Consider the following 21,078-nt stretch of genomic DNA (forward strand, 5'->3'; position numbering starts at 1 on the left):
CCACTTAACTGTTCTAATGCGATTTAATGTGGATTTGTTGTATGCATGTGCTCTTACTGTTTTGTATGCACATATTTTAAATATTCATGCATATTGTTGTTGTTGTTGCTGTTCAGTTGCTAAGTCCTGTCTGACTCTTAGCGACCCATGGACTATAGCACGCTAGTCTTCCCTGTCCTTGACTATCTCTGGGAATTCACTATAACTCATGTCCATTGAGTCTGTGATGCCATCCAACCATCTCATCCTCTGTTGTCCCCTTCTCCTCCTGCCCTCAATCTTTCCCAGCATTAGAATCTTTTCCAGTGAGTCAACTCTTCGCATCAGGTGGCCAAAGGATTGGAGTTTCAGCTTCAGCATTGGTTCCTCTAATGAATATTCAGGACTGATTTCCTTTAGGATGGACTGGTTAGATCTCCTTGCAGTCCAAGGGACTCTCAAGAGTCTTCTCTAACACCACAGTTCAAAAGCATCAATTATTCGGCACTCAGCTTTCTTTATAGTCCAACTCTCAGATCCATACATGACTACTGGAAAAACCATAGCTTTGACTAGACACTCCGTTTTCGGCACAGTAATGCCTCTGCTTTTTAATACACTGTCTAGGCTTGTCATACATATTAACAGATGGATATTTCATTCTTTTCCTTTTTTTCTTAAATTTTAAAGACTAGAAATTCTTAGAGCCATTTTAAGTTCACCGCACAATTAAAAGGAAAGGACAGAGATTTCCCACACACTCCCATTCCCAGCATAAGCGCAACCTCCTCAATTATCTCCATTCTTCCCCAGAGTGGTATGGGCTTCCCCTTGGCTCAGTGGTAGAGGATCCTCCTGCCAGTGCAGGAGATACAGGTTTGAGCCCTGGGTCAGGAAGATCCCCTAAATGAGGAAATGGCAACCCACTCAAGTATTCTTGCCTGGAAAATCCCATGGACAGAGGAGCCTGGCAGGCTATAGTCCATGGGGTCGCATCGAGTCAAGGCAACTGAGCACACACCCTAGACTGGCACCTTTGTTACCATGGATGACTTTGTTTCCCTCACTGAACACTGTTTCTAAAATGCATACATGTTGCTGTGTGTACATCCAATCCTTTGCATCTAGTTGCTGCTCTCCTGGTCATTTTCACATCTCCGCCTATTTGAGAGAGTGAAGGTGTTTTCATTTGTTTTTATTTTTCTATTATGAACTCCCCCAAGTACATATAGGTTTTCAGAACACGTGGAGACCAGGCATTGCAACATCAGGTGTTAAAGCTTCTGGTGGCACAGGGAGGAAGGTCGAGGGCAGAGACCAGCTTGGTAGGGGTCAGAAGCAGGTGGAAGTAAAAGGATCACAAATGGTAGTGACTCAGAGGACACCCTCCTTTTAGATCTGTCTGGAGTCCATTGTCCATCCTTCTTAGACTAGTAGCGTTGGCCTCAGGTGCGGCTGTGATGGAGGAAGAGAGCACAGTTTGCCCAGCATCTGGGCTTCACTGTGAGCTTCACAGAGCTGTTCTCAATCAGTTTCCAAAGGGTGTTTGTTAATATTTTGTAGCAATTACAAGGAAAGAGCTCTACAGTGGGCAGCCTCTGGGTAAGACTGGAGCTCCTTTATGTAACTGCTGGAGGAATCCCTGTGGGCTCTGTTATTTCTTTTCGCTCCCTTTCTAAGTAAACCTTCCTTTCCCATAATCTTTTTCATCCTTATCCTTTCTGCCTTGTGTTACATTTTAATTTGCTCCCTTTATAATTACTTTGCTTTGGGCACCAGATGAAACAAGATTTGTTGGATCCCGTAGGGTGTGCCACTCATAGGATCATGTTCAGTGTCTTCTGCTTTCTCATATACATCATCTCGCCATATCCCCTTGAGTTAATTACAACAAATATTATTATTCCCACTTTACAGATTAGGAGACCAAGGGGCCAGTGAAGTTGAGTTTAAGATGGGAAAATTTTTTTCATCCAAGAGTGTCTTACTAGAAATTTACTCACTGCCTCCTGATAAACTTTAAAACTTGGCAAGTCCTTTCTAGTCATGTGTGAGTTGTGAAGGATAGTTAGCAGTGGCCACAATGTGGATAAGGACCAGAATGAAGGAATTTACCTTGTGTATGGTGTCTTGCTTATGCCTGGAGTTTAGGTTGCTTCATGTAGTTGAGAGTGAAAACTTCTTGGCAATTTGGAAATCCAAACTGCAGCCTCCCTGATGACTTTAAAAGGGCCACTAACCAAGTGTACTTGTTTTCTGGTAATGGACGGGAGATATTCCAGAAGTCCATGGAATGGTGAGAATCCAAGATTCCTTCTTTTCCCTGGAGTGGGCAGCTTACACTTGAAGGCTGAGGGAACAGGGATCTGTGTCCACTACCTGGGGTCTTTCGAAGTCTTCCTGGAAAATAAGAAGTGGTCCCTAGGAAGTATTTTAACATTTCCTTGGGAAAGGGCTGCATTTTATTCTTTGAGTAGCACAGGTTGAATTTTTTTTACAACCTTCTATTTCAAAATTATCAAATATGAAAAGAAGTTTGTTATTTTTAGAGTAGGGTTTCAATAGAGAATTGCCAAAAAGAAGAGTATTTCATTCTCTTTCATTTTGAAAGGAATTGCTCAGCAAGCTAACACATGTCTTGTTATTCTCTGAAAGAGTCAGGGGCTTTCCAAAATAAATTATCTTCTGCACGTGAGATAAGATGATGGCTTTCTCTTATTCGTCCTCTGTTTTAATTTATCTTCACAATATACACTTCAAACGCTGGGTGAGCTGAACATGTATCACTAAGAGAAATTATGGTGAAAAGTCAGGGACTGACCTTTTATTTTTCATAATAACCCAAATGAAATAAAAGCTCCATGTAAAATAAGCCTGCAAGGAGAGATTATCTGCAGTAGCATATGTTCAGTGTTAGAAATTAGAAATCAATTGCAAAACACAGTGGGAGTATGTTATTATGAGAAATGACAACTCAAAAAAAAAAAAAGAAAGAAAGAAATGACAGCTCAGCATAGTCCTGTGTTAAAATAAAAATCCCTTCTGCTGTCCTGCCTGGCTGTGGAACATGCCTTTTTTTTTTTTTTTTTTTTTTTTGAGATGGGAAAAAAGAGAAGGTCCAGCATCACATTTGGCTCTCAATGTAGATAGATCCATCCTGGGCTTTCCAGGCAATGCTACGGTAAAGAACCTGCCTACCAGTGCAGGAGACATAAGAGAGGCGGGTTCAATCCCTGGGTCCAGAAGACTGCCCTGGAGGAGGGCATGTCTGCACACTCCAGTGTTCCTGCCTGTAGAATTCCATGGACAGAGGAGTCTGGTGGGCTATAGTCCATAGGCTGCTAAGAGTCAGACTGAAGCGATATAGCATGCATGCACAATCGGTAAGTAGCAGGAGAGGCACGTACAAAGGGCTGCAGGAACCTAGAGGAAGGAGTAACTGGCTTTGTCTGGACAAGTTCAGCAAAGCGTCATAGACATAGTGACACGTTGGGACACCTCTCAGGTGTATGCAAGATTATTCAGGGACCATAGACGGAGCCAGAGGCATTGCTGGCTGGGTCAGTCCTGTGTGGTGTGGGGCATCCAGACCCTTGATCATCACATGGTCTGCTTAGGGTCTCTGCTCCATAGAGCTGGTATGGTGGAGGGAGGTAACAGCAGGCAGGGTGAAAGGTTAGGTAGGTCTCAGTATGTGACAGGGCTGAGTGCCATCCCTAAGTCCAGGGCCTCCATCCTGCTCATCTTTTGACCCCTGTCCTCACTGGTAGCATTGGGGGTAATATTAAAAATATTTAACAAGCGGTATGGCAAAGATCAGACTGGTCAGAAGGGGCGGAGACCCGAGACCCTTTCCTGTGCCAGACCTTTCATCGTTGGATATGGTGTCTGCAGCATCCCCAGGGGTGCAGACAGAGTGTCAGGGAGGGTACCATTTACCAAACAGGTTGGATGTATTTGTACTGTATCAACTGCCAGTGTAGCTGATATAATGCACTGCCATCAGACAGTCCCTGAAACAACTGGGAATTACCCTTTCATTTCTTATCTCCTCCTCTCCTGCGGGACAAGGATGATTTCATTCCTTAAAGATGTCTTGAGTTAATCACCCTCTCCTCTCTCCACTGCAAAGTTAATACTCTAAAAAGCAAAACTGATCAATTCCTCTGCCCTGATTAAAACTTTTAGGGGGATGATGTCCAGGGTCCTTTACCTCTGCCTGCATGACCCCTGTTGTCTTTTTCACCTCACTCCTCATCATCCCCTGAGAACTTACTCCCTGGTGTGCTGGCCTACCTGTGGTAGCTGGGAAGGCCCTCCAGACTAGTCCTTCACCTTGCATATGGTAGGTGCTTCTGTTGAACATTGATAGATTAGCGTGGCATGCATTCTTAGAAAAGCAATTGGATTTTTGTTTGTTTGTTTGGGTAACAGCTTTGAATCAACTCCATTTCCTCAGTAAGGCAGAAGCCCTTAACACTGATAGACACTTCAGATAGTGACTGCAATCAGCTGTTGAGAGTAGCTGAATAATGAATGAAAATTTTCATGTGCATTCAGGGTAGAATTTGCTACTGGGATCTTTGCATCCATGTATTTAGTTTTAAGTAGCGTCCGTGGCTTATCACAATACAAGCAATGTTTTCATGCACCATTTGTAAATAAGGTGGCAAGTATAAGAGGAATTTGTAGAGTACCAAGCAGTGTGCTCAACCAAGCTGACGAAAGAGTATGGACTCTGCCTCTATAGACCTTATGGTGAGGGAGCTCCCTAGTGAGGAGGCCACACGACAAGTAAGTAAACTTTGTCTGGCTTTGCTTTCCACCTGCCACTCTCATCTCTTACCTGGACCAGAGCAGTCAGCTCCATGCTCATCTCTCTGCAGCATACAAGTCCTTAAGCCCTCTCTTCATGACATCCAAAGAGAACTTTGAAACATCTCAAACAGGGCTTGTGTCTATCATATTTAAGTCCATCTTGACTCATATCACAGTTAGGCTAAAAATCCTAATTTCTTTCCATGGTCTCTAAGATCAAGTTTGATAGGGCTTCTGCCTACCCCTCCAGCCATGAATCAGGTCAGTGTGCCTTCTATTCCCCACTGTTCCCTGAGACGTCCACCAGGTGCAGTCAGAAGAGGAGCCTCCAGTTCCTTGAACCCCCAAGCTCCTTCCCTTTTCCTTTGTTGCTGCTGCTCTCTGGCTCTCTCCATGGCTGGCTATGTATCATTCTTCAGATCTTCCTTATGTCAGTCCCTTGCACTCCCACTACTGTTATTTTTTTTTTAACTTTTAATTTTATATTAGAGTATAGTTGATCAACAATGTATTAGTTTTAGGTGTACAGCAAAGGGATTCAGTTACACATTTACATGTATCTATACTTTTTCGAGGAGAAGGCAATGACAACCCACTCCAGTACTCTAGCCTGGAGAATCCCACAGGTGGAGGAGCCTGGTAGGCCTTAGTCCATGGGGTCGCTATGAGTTGGACACAACTGAGTGACTTCACTTTCACTTTTCACTTTCATGCACTGGGGAAGGAAATGGCAACCCACTCCAGTGTTCTTGCCTGGAGAATCCCAGGGACAGAGGAGCCTGTTTGGCTGCCATCTATGGGGTCGCACAGAGTTGGGCATGACTGACGTGACTTAGCAGCAGCAGCAGCATACTTTTTCGAATTCTTTCCCCATTTAGGTTGTTACATAATATTTAGCAGAGTTCCCTGTGCTATACAGTAGTTCCTTGTTGGTTATCCATTTTAAATGGATACATATTGATGGATGTATCTTATTAAATGTATGGATGGATACATATTAAATGGATCCATTTAAATGGATACATAAAATGTACATATTAAGCCCAAACTCCCTAACTATCCCTCCTCCCATGCTCTTCCACTCTGGTAACTCTAAGTTCTTTCTCCAAGTCTGTGAGTCTATTTCTGTTTTGTAAATAAGTTCATTTGTAACTTTTTTTTTTTTTCAGATTTCACATTTAATCAGTATCACAAGGTATCCACTACTGTTAGCTGTTAGGAAGAGCTCTTCCTAACAGTTAACACAATTTGCATTTATCTCTAAGTCTATTGGAGAGAAAAGTTGTCTGAAATTAAAGCCTTTCTTTGCAGTTTAGAATGTCAGGAGAGGACTAGATCTTGAGACTTGCCATGTAGGCCTCCTTTCTTCTGATTCCAAAGGGACACCGAATTAAGTTACTTAGGTATAGCTCCCAAATCACCTGTGACCAGCAAAAGCATTCTCTCTGCCAATTCTGGTCAGAATGAATATCTCTGAAAAATAGGTTGTGCTCCATTGTAAAGAAAACATTTTGAAAATCAGGACACACTAACAGGGGCTTCCCTGATAGTTCAGTGAGTAAAGAATCCACCTGCAGTGCAGGAGATCCCAGTTCAATCCCTGGATCAGGAAGATCCCTTGGAGAAGGGATGGGCTAACCACTCCAGTATACTTGGGCTTCCTGGTGGCTCAGATGGTAAAGAATCCACATGTAATGCAGGAGATCTGGGTTTGATCCCTGGGTTGGGAAGATCCCCTGGAGGAGGACATGGCAATCTACTCCAGTATTCTTGCTTGGAAAATCCCCATGGACAGAGGAATCTGGTGGGCTACAGTCCATGGGGTTGCAAAGAGTTGGATGAAACTAAGCACACAGCCCATACACTAACAGAAGGATGGATGATGTTAGCCCTACAGACAGTGTACCAAATCTAAATATATTCAATCATTCAGAATAGACCTCTCTTTATAGACCTAAGATGAAGAGCAAGAATGAATAGTAACAAAACAATCAAATGCTGGAAAAGGAGGAGATGATCAAACCTTAAAGGAATAACTCTGGTCTAGAAACAACATATAGTTAAAAATCTAAGGTATAAGGGAAAGGCAGGCTTTGTGAGTCCTCAAGATACAAGTTTAGAGCAGATGCTATAGGGAAACCAGAGGCTGAGCTGTAAGAGTTTGGAGGGAAAATGAGGGTGGGACAGCTAGGGTCGGGGAGGGATGGAAAGGGAGGGAAGGAGCAACAGAAGTCAGACAGTACTGGATCTTTCAAAGTCTATTCAAGAGTAAGAGTGCATCAGAATCAGTTCAGTCGCTCAGTCTTGTCTGAATCTTTGCGACCCCATGAACTGCAGCACGCCAGGTCTCCCTGTCCATCACCAACTCCCGGAGTTTACCCAAACTCATGTCCATCAAGTCAGTGATACCATCCAACTATCTCATCCTCTGTCGTCCCCTTCTCCTCCCACCCTCAATCTTTCCCAGCATCAGAGTCCTTTCAAATGAGTCAGCTCTTTGCATCAGGTGGTCAAAGTATTGGAGTTTCAGCCTCAACATCAGTCCTTCCAGTGAACACCCAGGACTGATCTCCTTTAGGATGGACTGGTTGGATCTTCTTGCTGTCCAAGGGACTCTCAAGAGTGCATGGCATCCCTTATAAGCGGATGCTCAACATGTTGGAGGTTGAGTGCAGTTATCTACTTTGACACTTTGTTGTGTGGTTTCGAAGGCAAGGTGATGGAGGGCCTTCTAATTTCACTAGACAGACCGTATTTGTCTAGAAAATTATGATTCCATTCTCTGTGATTCCCATTATTCAAAAGCCTCTGGTTTCCTGTTCCAGCTCTCTTAGCAGTAATTTACGGAAGCTATGCCTCTGGCCAACAGGAAATGTTTTCCTTTTATTTTTTGGTGGGGGGTGGTTTTTTTCTCCTGTGGTGCACATATGTGCCTAGTGGTTTAGGACTGAAGGTTCCAACATCCTCCTTATAAATTCTAAAGCCTTTGAAAGAAAAATTGCAGTCAGTCTTTTCTACTCTGGGTTCTTCCTGCAGCCTGCCACGAGTCCTGTGCCGCCTGCTGGGGTCCCACAGAGAAGCACTGCCTGGCCTGCAGAGAGCCCCTCTATGTGCTGAGAGAGGGTGGCTGTGAGAGCAGCTGTGGCAATGGGTTTTACAACAAGCAGGGGACCTGCAGTGGTAAGTGCCCTGCTTTGCAGGCCAAAGCGGTTTTTGCTCTTCCCGCATCCCTTGTTTCATTCAAATCATAGCACCAAAAACCATCACTTCTACTCAACATATATGCAAATGATGCTACGTTTGGTTTCCCAGTGGGGCTTCCCAGGTGGCTCGATGGTAAAGAATCTGCCTGCTGATGCAGGAGATGCAGGTTTAGTCCCTTTGTTGGGAAGATCCCCTGGAGAAAGAAATGTCAACCCACTCCAGTATTCTTGCCTGGGAAATCCATGGACTGAGGAGCTTGGTGGGCTACAGACCACGGAATCACAAAGAGTCAGACGTGATTGAGCACACACGTAGCACGCTAGAATTGGGAGTGTTTTAGTAGTTTGTGGAACATGTTTTTTCCCAATGACAGAATCCCCTTGAATACCTTTGTTCCCCAACTGCTTGTTAGGTTGGGTGCTCTCTGTAACCTTGTCCTGCATGCATATGAGGACCACGAGGCTCAGGCCGCTTGCTTCAGACCCATAGCTGGAGGGAGAGGAGCCCAGCTTCCATATATGCATGGGGACCAAGGTACTCTTTGGGACTCCCAGGCCAGCCAAGGGCCACCCTGCTTTTGATGTTGGTGCCCTTGAATTGAAACTGAGGCAGTTATTGTCTATTCAACCTTCAAGACAACTGCAGACAATAAGAGTTAACCCAACTTCGTGCTCCTTATGCAGAGCACAGTCCCATGTGCTAAACATTAACCCACTGAGAGGCAGGAACATGTTGGGAGAAAAACCAAGACCTGAGGCAAGTTACTTAATCTCTTCCTGTGTCAATTTCCCATTTGTTAAATGCCGACAATAGTCCTACATGTGGGAGACAGAATGGCTCCTCAAAGATGCAATCAGTAGCATGTGTGAATATTCTGCCTCAGGTGGCAAAAGAGATTTTGTAGGTCTGATTAAGGAGAAGGCAATGGCAACCCACTCCAGTACTCTTGCCTAGAAAATCCCATGGACGGAGGAGTCTGGTAGGCTGCAGTCCATGTGGTTGCTAAGAGTCGGACACGACTGAGCGACTTCACTTTCACTTTTCACTTTCATGCATTGGAGAAGGAAAGGGCAACCCACTCCAGTGTTCTTGCCTGGAGAATCCCAGGGACGGGACCCTGGTGGGCTGCCGTCTATGGGGTCGCACAGAGTCGGACACAGACTGTAGCAACTTTGCAGCAGCAGCAGGTATAATTAAGGTAAGGATCTTGAGGTAGGGGATTATCTGAATGAACCAGTATAATCACAAGGGTTCTAATAGGGAGGCAGGAGGATCAGAATCAGAAAAGGAGACCAGAAACAGAAGCAGACTTTGGGAGCGATGCTGGGAAGGGACCATGAGCATGCAGGCAGCCTATGGAACCTGGAAAGAGACAAGGAATAAACAAAGAAATGGATTCTCCCACCCAGAGCTTCCCAGAGTAATGCAGTCCTGCTAATGCTTTGATTTTAGGACTTCTGATCTCTTAAGCTGTACGATAATAAGTGTGTGTTGCTTTAAGGCACGTCTGTGGTCCTTTGTTACAGCAGCACACCCCTAACTCAGACGGCCACGCCAAGACTGAATTAATGTGGGTGAGACATTTGACACAGTGCCTGGTACAAAATCAGTGCTTTGTGTTCAGTGTTTAATCCTCACAGCAATTTTCTGAGGTAGTCATCATCATCTTCTGTTCTCAGATGAAGAGGCAGAGAGACTAAGAAGCTTGCCTAAGGTCACAGAGCTAATGAGGGGCAGAGTTGGGATTCATGCTGGGTCTTCTGGGTTTAGACCTTAACTGCCTAACAATTGCTCTGGTGCTGCTATAACATGATCCCTCTTTATGCACCTCTGCCCATTTCCTGTCCCCTCTCCTCCTTTCCCTTGACCCTCTTCTCCTCCTTCTTTCTTGTCTTCCTGTGCCTGTGTACGTGCATACTCAGTCATATCTTCCTCTTTGTGACCCCACGGACTAGAGCCCACTGGGCTTCTCTGTCCATGCGGATTCTCCAGGCAAAAATACTGGAGTGGGTTGCCATTCCCTACTTCAGGGGATCTTCCCGACCCAGGGATCAAATCTGCGCCTCTTGCATCTCTGTCAGTCTTTAGATCAGCCAGCTATCCCTGTGGCTGGTCCACAGGGTGAGCACCTGATGGTGAATGAAAGCTTTGAATCAAGTTTATTGTGATGGTCAATATTGAAAAGTCAGATGACATTAAAAAAATTTTTTTTTATTTATTTTAATTGGAGGCTAATTACTTTGCAGTATTGTAGTGGTTTTTGCCATACATTGACATGAATCAGCCCTGGGTGTACATGTATTCCCCATCCTGAATCCCCCTTCCAACTCCCTCCTCATCCCATCATTCAAGGTCACCCCAGTGCACCAGCCCTAAGCACCCTGTCTCATGCATTTTTTTTTATAACTAAGTCCACTAAATTAAAAAAATGTGCAGCCCAAAAAACTTTCTCAAGTTATTATGCTCATTTTGTTTATTGCACAACAGCACACATGAGATGATCTCTGAGACTTGACAGATGCGCTTGTCTCAGAGGAGAGAGAGAGAGAGCTCTGGGCAGCTGCTTGCTTAAAGCCGTGCAGGGATCCATCAGTATCTCTGGTGTGAGAAACCTCACTCGATTTGGACAAGTCACAGGTGGCTTTTGTGTGGATTCAGGAGAGAATGAGGAAAGAACCAGGCTGCCATTACCCTGAGTGTTTTAATCTTTTTCTGCCAGCATCACTTCCCTGCTCAATTAAGCCAGATGTATTCCCCTAAGGTTGGCAGATGTCAAATTTGCACGAATTCAAAGGCCTGGAGGCATCTACCCTTTTAATACCCCGAGGAAACTGGCTACTGTCACTGTTGGGATCGGTGACACAGACCTGCTACCGAGATGATGTTATCTGGGTTGAGAAAGCAACTTTTGCTAGGGATGCATGTACATAAAAGGAGCGATACCCAGTTAGCGTGAGCCTGAGGCAGCAAGGGGTGGGAGTCTACCTGGGCTAAGAGGCTGAGTGAAGAAAACCAGACCTCCTTACAGACTGGAAGAATTTAAAAGAAGACTGCTGAACAGGTGGCTTCGGGAGAAAGTATACATCTGAAATGCTATCTGTATACATTTTGAAACAAAGCAGAAAGAGAACTTTCAAACACAAGGATGGGCCAGTGCTGACATTAGTCAGCCAACCAGTCAACTGACCATTGGTTAATTAGTGAATGCCTGCCATGTGCTTAGCAGATACTAGACTTTGTGATGCTGTTGGCATTGACCAATGGCCCTTTTGATGGACAAAGCTGGAGTTTACGCTCTTCATAAAATTGTTCGAGTTCTGTAAGTCTGTGTCAAATGCCTTCAGAAAGGCTTGTATAAATATTTTCTAAAGCAACGGTGAACGGAGTCACTGGTTGCTATCGGAATGTTAATTAAGACGTCTGATGGTGATAAGCTGGCTTACTTTCAATCAGATTAGTGCTATTTGAGATAAAGCCCGGCTGGTGTTGGTTTAATAATTTATAACCCAAGCAACCCATATCTGTAGAAATCTCAAGTTGAGTGCTGAGAAAAATCCAGCACAACCTGTTATAAATGGTGCTGTGCAATGGCTGAAAGAATTTACAACAACCAAGTTTGTCTGTGGTACATGCTTTGAGTTTTACAAATATTAGGTATAAAGGGTGGAGAAATTTGAAGGATAAAAACTCCTCATTGTTTAGTCATGTAAGTACCTGTGCTGTTATGAAGGGCTTTTCTGGCTCTGGCTAACACATAAATCAAAGCAGAGTCAGAGGTTTCTGTTAGACATTCTCTCTTCCTTCCGCCTCTCTTTTTCTTCTCTTTCCTTCCTTCCTTTTATACTGATTTCCCTTCCTTACCTGGGCAACTATTTTAAATTTTTTATCCTTTTGTTTTTATGGGCTCATGTAAAATGAGTTTTGTTTTCAGTGAGTACATGTATATTTTTCTTAAACGATACCGTGTTTTTTAAATTAGTTTTCTTTGGCAAATAATTACAATATTGTGATGGTTCTTGGCATGCATCAACATGAATCAGCTACCGGTATACATGTGCCTCTCCCATCCTGAACCCCACGCCCACTTCCCTCCCCACCCCATCCCTCTGGGTCGTCCCAGAGCACCGGCTTTGGGTGCCCTGCTTAATGCATCCAAATTGCACTGCTCATCTGTTTTACATATGGCAATGTACATGTTGAAATGCAATTCTCTATACGTATATGTATGTTTTTCTGAAATGATACCATGTTATAGAGTTCATACCAGTTTACAGAGTTCATGTTGTCCTTTTTTCACTCAGCAGTATGTCTTTCAGATTCACCCATGTTGCTATAGCATCTAGGCATTTGCTTCTCACTGCTGCGTGGTCCTTCCTGGTCTGCATTCCTACTCTTCCAGGGACAGACTCCCCACATCTGTCCATCACGAGGGAACACCAGTGAGCAACCTCCAATATGTCCTTCGATGAGCCTGCGGGTGTGGGGAAGGTTCCCTAGAATTGATGGATAACCCCAGAACAGAATTACTGGTTTCTTTTTTTAATTTTAATTTATTCTTTCTGTGTTGACTCTGCGTTTTCTTTATGGGACTAAGTAGTGCCAGGTAACTCACCAGCATCTATTCTCCCAAGCATCAGGGCTGTCTCATCTCCACATTCTGGCCATGACTTGACATTATCAAACTTCAAGTTTTTTCTGGTCAATAGGCATTCTGTTTTAATTTGCCTATTTCTGATTATTAGTAAGTTTGAGATTATCTTCAACTCCTGTTGGACTTTTGTGTTTCCTTTGATAAATTGCTTTTTAATGTATCTTTCTCATTGTTTCACTGGCCTTGCTTCCTTTTCATTGTTGATTTTACAGAGTTCTTTGCACTTTGTGATACTAACTCTGTCAGTTCTTAAATATACAAACATTTTCCCATTTTGTGGCTTTTTAACCTTTAATGTGGTGCCCTTCATTGAACAAAAATAAATAATTCATCAGTTTTTACTTTAACTTTTTGCTTTTGAAAATTTCAGATAAAGACCTACCCTGTTCAAGTTCACAAAGAAATTATACTACAATTAATAGAAGAAATTCTATTAATTTCAGTTTTAACTTTATGTAAGCTCATCCATTTAGAGTCTACTTCTGTGAGGTACAGTTTGATTATTCTCCATTTCATGATCCAGTTTTCCCAGCATTCCGCCTAACTTTCTCCAGTGATCTTTACTGGATATTAAATTTTCATATGCACATAGGTCTGTCTCTGATGTATTTCATGATCTAAATTTCTATTCCTATACCACTGTCCCATTGTTTGTTTTACTCCTTAATTGCTATTGCTTTGCAATATGTATCAATGTCTGATTGGGCAAATTATCCTTTTCTTTCCTTTTTACTTATCTCCCACCTTGATATTTATTACATTAATAACATTTCTAGAGAAACCAAGTAGCAAGTTTAATAACTGAATTCGCATCAACAGGTTTTATTTTGATCCATTAGCCAGTTTGGAAAAAAGCCATATTGATTAAGAGGATTAATAGAAAAAAGTACCTTTTTGTTTCAATCCCTGGGTTGGGAAGATCCCCTAGAGAAGGGAAAGGCTACCCATTCCAGTATTCTGGCCTGGAGAATTCCAAGGACTGTATAGTCCATGGGAGTCACAGAGTCGGACACGACTGAGTGATTTTTATTTCATTTTTCACTTCCTGTAGTGCTAATAGTAAAATATATCAACCTTAATCTTATGAAAGCAGCACATTCTTAGGAGTAGCCAGTATATAAAAAGTATCAGCATCAGTGGTTTGAACGTAAAAATTTATTTTTTAAGTCAGATGGCTTCCTAGGTGGTACTAGTGGTAAAGGACCCACCCACCAGTGCAGGAGACATAGGAGATCACTAGTTTGATCTCTGGGTTGGGAAGATCCTTTGGAGGAGGGCATGGTAATCCACTCCAGTAGTCTTGCCTGGAGAATCCCATGGACAAGGAGTCTGGTGGGATATAGTCCATAGGGTCGCAAAGAGTCAGACACTACTCAAGTGACTTAGCACACATATGCACATACAACAAATAAAACCTACAGAAAACAAATCTTCCCATCACAATCTGTTGCTTTACTAAGTAGTATTTTGAAAACACATTCCTTCAGTCATTATAAAATTCTTAAAATATAAAAGGAAGGAAATCTATAAGAGAGTCTAGTAGACCAGATGCTGTTGGCAGGACTTTTATATCCGTGGTTATGTTTTTAGTACATCCCATGCCGTCCACTTCCACTCATGCCGCCTTGCCCATAGTAACTGCTGTTGCCTCCACCACCCAGGCCAGAACGACTGAAGCCATCAGAAGTACCGTATCTGCCACTGTAATTGTTCCCCATTCCCATCCGTGGACTCCTTGATTATCCATTCCATCTCTGCCGTAACCTCCCATTCCTGAGCCGCCTTCCAGCAGTTCAGTTCAAGAAGAGTTCAATGTACCGATGTTGCATGTTATTCTCGTCTTTGGACATGGCAGCCACTGCACCTTCATGTGCCACAATCTCTACGTCTTCTTCTCCTGTTGCCCTGCCATCAGCTCCGATATCTATATGCACTTGGATTGAATTTCGTGGTGAGAAGAAATTAGCAATGTCGTCTCCAGTTGCTTGAAAAGGTGGTCCTCTCATATGTACAAAATGACTACCATGAAAATCTGAACTTGCGTCACCAAGTGCCCTGTAGCCACGTCCTCCCGTGCCTCTTCCATCGCTCATGCTGTCATCAAAGCCGTCATTTCCGTAGCCATAATCACTGTGCCGCCATAGTCATCAAAGCCTCCATAATCACCATCATACCTGTCATCTTCTCATCGAATTCTGTCATACACGCTTCCATGCCCAGCTGCATAATAATTTCCTCTTCCTCCTATTGGTCTATTGTGTGGTCCTGGTTGCTGGCCCAGCAAACTTCTTGGTAGACCATAAAATCCTTTGATTTCCTTGCTGCTACTTCTGAGATTCTCAATATCCCTGAGCCTCATTCTTTCCTTGTGTTTCCCCAGTGCATTTTCTGCTGTCTTCTTTGAAGCAAAGGCACGAAGGCCTCCCCTGTGCTTCTCCTGTGGTAGTCCATTGCCAGTGTTATCCCATTCGGCACGATTTCCAACCCTTGAAAGAACTATTTCCTCTTTGCCACAATCAGATGGCAGTCCACAAAGTTGTTCTGTCCATCACTAGTATCATTTGGGTCATTATGTTTCACAAGCCAATCCATCTCAATACTGTTTGATTGAAATGCCCCTTTCACTTCAAATGCCCTGGTGGGTAACAGTAGTGCTGACTCCGGTGCCCGTGGGGTCTGGTTGTGAGGAGGGAGAAGTTGCCCACCTTGTGTATCGCTCCCACAAAGGTTCTTCCAGCTGTCTCCAGCAGTGGCAACTGCCCCCTGTTCACTTTTATTTAGTATTCATGAACTTTAGAGTATGGTTATTGAGGAAGTATGGTTATTGAGAAAGGCTTTCTTATCTCTCCTTGCTATTGTTTGGAACTCTGCATAATGGATATATCTTTCCTTTTATCCTTTGACTCCACCAATTGCCATATTTTTCCTCAAGTTCTTTAAATGTTTCTCAGGAAGTTAGGATGGTGTAGGTGGATTAAGAGAACAGACAGAATAAATCTCTCAATAGTTCTGTATTCCTGAATCATCGGTTCTCTGATGGTGAAAAGAAGTTTGTTTGGCTTGTTTTTAAAGAATTTATCCATGAGTGCGGGGTAGATTGAGTCATAGACTTACCTGCGACTGCATTTACCCTCAACTTTGTTTTCTGTTCAGCAAAGGAGGACTTTGTTCTGTTCAAGGCTAATCTCTCCATCTGTACTTTTGAATGTATCTCCCTTCTTTCTCCTAGATATGCTTTCAGCAATTATTCAAACTCTTCTCTTTTTATAAACCTCTCCTGGGGTCTGTATTTGCCTTGGGCTTTTAGAGTGCTGGAGAAACAGTACATCTTCTCACGCATGTTTGCATGCTAAGTCACTTCAGTCATGTCCAATTCTGTCCTGTCCGTGGACTGTAGCCCTCCAGGCAAGAACACTGGAGTGGCTTGCGGTACCCTTCTCCAGGGGATCTCTCCCACCCAGGGATCGAACCTGTGTCTCTAAGTCTTCTGCATTGGCAGGCGGATTCTTTACCACTAGTGCCACCTGCTGCTGCTGCTGCTGCTAAGTCGCTTCAGTCGTGTCCAACTCGGTGCGACCCCATAGACAGCAGCCCACCAGGCTCCTCTGTCCTTGGGATTCTCCAGGCAAGAATACTGGAGTGGGTTACCATTTCCTTCTCCAATGCATGCATGCATGCTAAGTTGCTTCAGTCATGTCCGACTCTGTGCGACCCCATGGACAGCAGCCCTGACCAAGCTCCTCTGTCCACAGGATTCTCTAGGTAAGAATACTGCAGTGGGTTGCCATTTCCTTCTCCAGGTGCCACCTGGGGAATCCCTTTACTGAATAAATCAACTCACTTCTGATTTCAACAAGCACACCTGTATGTGATGACCCCCAGGGCCCTCCACTGAGTCTCAGAACTGTCACTCAGGCTGTTTACTGGACTGCATGTGTCCCAGATGAACCCCCACACCTACTCTCTTTTTTTGTTCCTCGAGTAGCATCACTCATCGCCTGTACTAGACCCCTGGCAGCCATCTGAGACACTTCCACCTACACAGCTCTTAAATCTATCACCTCATTCACAGACTTAATGCAGTTCCCAGTCATCTTATTCCCTGAGCATTTCCACAATTTGCCAACTTGGTCCCCAACTCTCCTCCTCACCCCTCCAAACGGCCTCCCAGCTGAAGCCAAAGTGATCCTGCTTAAACACAAACTTAGCCATATTTTTACTATGTTAAAAATTGCAGTGAGTGTGACAGTGTTAGTCATTCAGTCATGTCGCCTTTTTGTGACCCCATGGATAGCAGCCTGCCAGGCTTCTCTGTTCATGGGATTCTCTAGGCAAGAATACTAGAGTGGGTTGTCCTCCTCCAAGGGATCTTCCCAACCCAATCAAACCCAATCTGCATTGCAGGCAGATTCTTACCATCTGAGCCACCAGGGAAACCCCAAAACTGTGTAGAGAGAGGCTCCTGAAATCTTTCCTAAGATGAGCATCTAGACCATGGAGTCTGGTAGACAGGTTTCTGTAATCTGGCCCTTCCCACTTTTCCAGCTGTGAAAACAGAACTGCTGTTTCCCAGCCTTTCCCTGAGCAAACTCCAGGATATGGTGAAGGACAGGAAAGCTTGGTGTGCTGCAGTTCATGGCTTTCCCAGGTTCTAGGCCTGTACTCTGCTTCAGCTGAGAGTATATTCCCATCAGTTTGGCATGCTCTGACTCGATATCTAAGACAGTGCTCAAGCGTCATTTCTTCCATGAATCCTTTCTTCACCTTTCATACTTCTTACCCCACACACATTTTGTTGAAATTTTTATGATGCTTATGCAGACCAATCTGAGCAATACATTTAATATTCCTAATACTGCATGTGTTTATTTCCCTCTGGTAGACTTAACAAGCCCCTTAAAGCTGAGACCAAGTTGATTTGGATTTTTTGTCTCTACTACCTGGCACAGTACTTGACACAGAGTATAAGAAATGTGTTCAGGGCTCACTGAATGAGTAAGTGGACAAGTAGATCCTAGAAGATTGTGTGAAGCTCAGTAATTTCAACCAAAGTTTTATAGCATGGCCTTGCTTAGTAGAACTCTGAATTCTCTCTCCAACTAGGGTTGTCAGATGAAATATAGGATGAACTATTTTGTACAAACTTAAACGAAAAACTTATTTTTTATTTATCTTGAAATTCAAAGTTAACTGAGCATCTGGTATTTTATTTGTTAAATCTGGGAACCCTACTGCCAAAGCCATTTTGACTTTAAATCCCATATTAAATTGGACACACTGGTAGGTGAGCCTCAGAATATTTGTTATGCTTAGTTCAGTGAATACTTATTGAGTTCTTCAACTGTGAATACAGAAAAGTTTGAATCAAGGAAACAGACCTGAGCGGAGCAGCCAGAAATGTGATTACTATGTTGATACCAACTGTGGACGTTGAAAGAACAGACTTCCTTTGCTTCCTTTGTTCATTATTGATTTTCTCTGATGGGTTTTCTTTCCCTTTAGCTTGTGATCAATCCTGTAAGAGTTGTGGCCCCAGTAGTCCCAGATGTCTTACCTGTGTGGAGAAGACCGTGTTGCATGATGGGAAATGCATTTCTGAATGCCCTGGTGGGTACTATGCTGATGCCACGGGGAGATGTAAAGGTAAGTTACACGGGCAACTCCTCATCACCAAAAAAGTAATTAACACACGTTTGATTACACTCAGTGCTGTATGCTGTTCACTTGGAAGTTTGTGTGCATGGTAAATAAATGGCAAATTAAAAGGAAAATGTATCTGGTATGAGGGTGGGAAATATGGATGGATGCTGGGGGAGTAATGTGATTAAATAAGGGGCTTACACAGACCAATCATCATTAAAGATCATGGGATCATTTTGAAATGCCAAGAAAACCTCTAAAATCTTCATACAGTCCCTGTGTACTTGTCAACCATTACTCACTCAGGTTGTAGGTAGGAGAGAATCATTCTTTAGATGGCATTTGTAAACACATATGTTGGCAACTACAGCACACCAGGAAAATAAAAAAGCAAACCAAGTTTGATAGCTTGTAAGGCTAAAGTGTGTATCTATTGAAATTTTGGTTTTATGTGCTATTTATATAGTATTTTTTTTCAGACTTATACATCTTAAACTAGGAAACATTCCCGTTGGAGATGGGAACTTACTGCTGCCTCAGACACCCTGATTGCCCTTCTTCTCTGAAACAAGCATGCGTATTCTTACTTCCACTTCTAGCGTCTGTTTGGGCAGGATATTTAGACCCATCCTACAGCCTTGAATCATCAACCTCCTGTTTGTTTGTCAGCCTCTTTACTCATCCACTCTTTATCTCTTGTCCTCAGTATTCTGTCCCCAGCGATCTCCTCCTGTCTCCACACTCCCCTCTCCCAGCTCCTGACCGTGGTCCTCCAGAACCTTCTTCCAGGGTTCACTCCTGTTCCTTAGGACAGCATGGTGCCATCTGCCTCTTGGAGTCAGAGTGTCCCATTGTTACGAGCCAGGACCAAAGCAGGAGAGAGGCATGCCTGGCACTGCCAGATATAGTGGTCAAATCCTTTAACATCATTTTTACTTAGACTCTTAGAATGCCCAATTGTAAGTGTGTTAAAAGACCATTTAACCCAACCTCTTACCATGCATATGTCAAGGACACTAGGCCTGGAGAGACCCAGTCTTGGCTGAGGGCATAAGCAAAGGGACAGGCCCTTCGAAAATGCCAGGGGTCCCAACACCCAGATCCATGAACTGTCTCCTCTTCCCTATTCACCTGGGGAGTCTTAGGTTCAGATAGACCTTGGGCTAAATTCCAGCTCTGCTACTAACTAGCTTTGTGATCTTGAGTAAATTTTTTAACTTTCCATCACCTTGGTTTTCTCATCTGTAAAATGAGGTTAATACTACCTACTGCATTAACGTTGCTATGAAGATTAAAAGTGGCAATATATAAAAAACACAATGCAAACACTAAATAAAGGATTTGTGTTGAATTACTCAGTTGTGGCCAACTCTTTGTGACCCCGTCTACTGTAGCCCACCAGGCTCCTCTGTCCATGGAGTTTTTCAGGCAAGAATCCTGGAGTGGGTTGCCGCTTCCTCCTCCAGGGGATCTTTCCAACCCAGGGATTGAACCCACGTCTCTAGCATCTCCTACACTGCATCCCCTTAACCCCTGCACCACCTGGGAAGCCCAAATAAAGGGTAGCTAATAAATAATAGAATGTGGATGAAAGATGGACGGAGTTGCCGTGTGAGCGGTGCTGGTAGCATAACCACCTCTGAACACATATGCCCCTTGATTGGGTGCAACATGTGAGGGGGATTGAGGATGGAAAAGTGGGCATCTTTGCACATGAGGAGGCCAGTCAAGAAGTGGACTCTCTAGTTACCTTGGTCCCATGTATTCCTTTCTTCCTCAGTTTGTCACAACTCATGTGCCAGCTGCTCAGGACCCATGGCCTCTCACTGCACTGCCTGCATCCACCCCCAGGCCCTGCGCCAAGGCCACTGTCTGCCCAACTGTGGAGAGGGCTTCTACCCTGACCATGGTGTCTGCAAAGGTATTGTTGGTGTCATCATCATCATTTATTTATTTATTTGCTATACTGGGACTTCCTTGCAGCATTCAGGCTTGCGGGCTCAGGAGTTGTGGCATTTGGACTTAGTTGCCCCAGGGCATGTACAATTTAAGTTCCAGGACCAGGGATTTAACTTCCATCCTCTGCACTGGAAAGTGGATTCTTAACCCCTGGATTACCAGAGAAGTCCCTTGTCATCATTCCTGATAAACTTTCCCATCACAAGGACATAGAGATAAGTTACTTTGTGGGGCCGCTCTTCCTCTAGGGTATCCCATGTGGCTATGCCTGCATTATAAGGTTTTGTTGTTGTTGTTATCAAAGGGAGAATCTGAAAAATCACATTTGAATATTTGTCATGACACACAACGGGCCACCATCTTTCTGGTCATCCTTGAGGGGAATGGTATTCCCTTTCCTGTGCATTAAAACGAACCCAGTTCTTCTTTCCTCTCTTTTCAATCCTCCGAGCATTATTAATGTTTTTCTTAGTCTTCATTTTGTTTTTCCCTGAAGAACTTCTTTTTGTTAATGATACTGCTGAGCAAACCGAGAGTTACCAGCAATGCCTCTGGGCTGAGTAAAATGGAAAATCTTCCATAGCTATTTGCCGAAAAGGCTCTCAGCTCATAAGGGAGGGCAATCTCCTTTGAGCCTTTTGAAACTGGAACATTGGGAGCAAACATTTTAATTAAGCGAAGTTAATTTATGTTTATTTATACATAGGGCACCTTGGAAAAGTTGTGAAGGATAGTTACAAGGGGGAAAAAAAAAAATATTTAAAACAGGGCAACTGCTATAAATATCCCGAAAAAGACAATTTAGAGAATCTTTGAAAAGACGGGAG

At 43.6% G+C, this 21,078-nt stretch overlaps 1 protein-coding gene and 1 pseudogene across 1 annotated transcript in view; one reads left to right on the forward strand and one right to left on the reverse strand.

Annotated features, from left to right (window-relative positions):
* Positions 1–21,078, forward strand: part of FRAS1 (Fraser extracellular matrix complex subunit 1) — a 507,275-nt gene that overhangs the window by 256,023 nt on the left and 230,174 nt on the right. The window contains exons 15-17 of the mRNA XM_040237169.1: positions 7,834–7,977; positions 18,155–18,295; positions 20,073–20,213. Coding sequence (XP_040093103.1) covers positions 7,834–7,977; positions 18,155–18,295; positions 20,073–20,213 — 426 coding nt within the window. The remainder of the gene's footprint in view (positions 1–7,833; positions 7,978–18,154; positions 18,296–20,072; positions 20,214–21,078) is intronic.
* On the reverse strand, positions 14,078–15,305 carry LOC120861485 (annotated as a pseudogene).

This window comes from Oryx dammah, unplaced genomic scaffold, assembly GCF_014754425.2.
Source record: "Oryx dammah isolate SB20612 unplaced genomic scaffold, SCBI_Odam_1.1 HiC_scaffold_3, whole genome shotgun sequence".
Lineage (NCBI taxonomy): Eukaryota > Metazoa > Chordata > Mammalia > Artiodactyla > Bovidae > Oryx > Oryx dammah.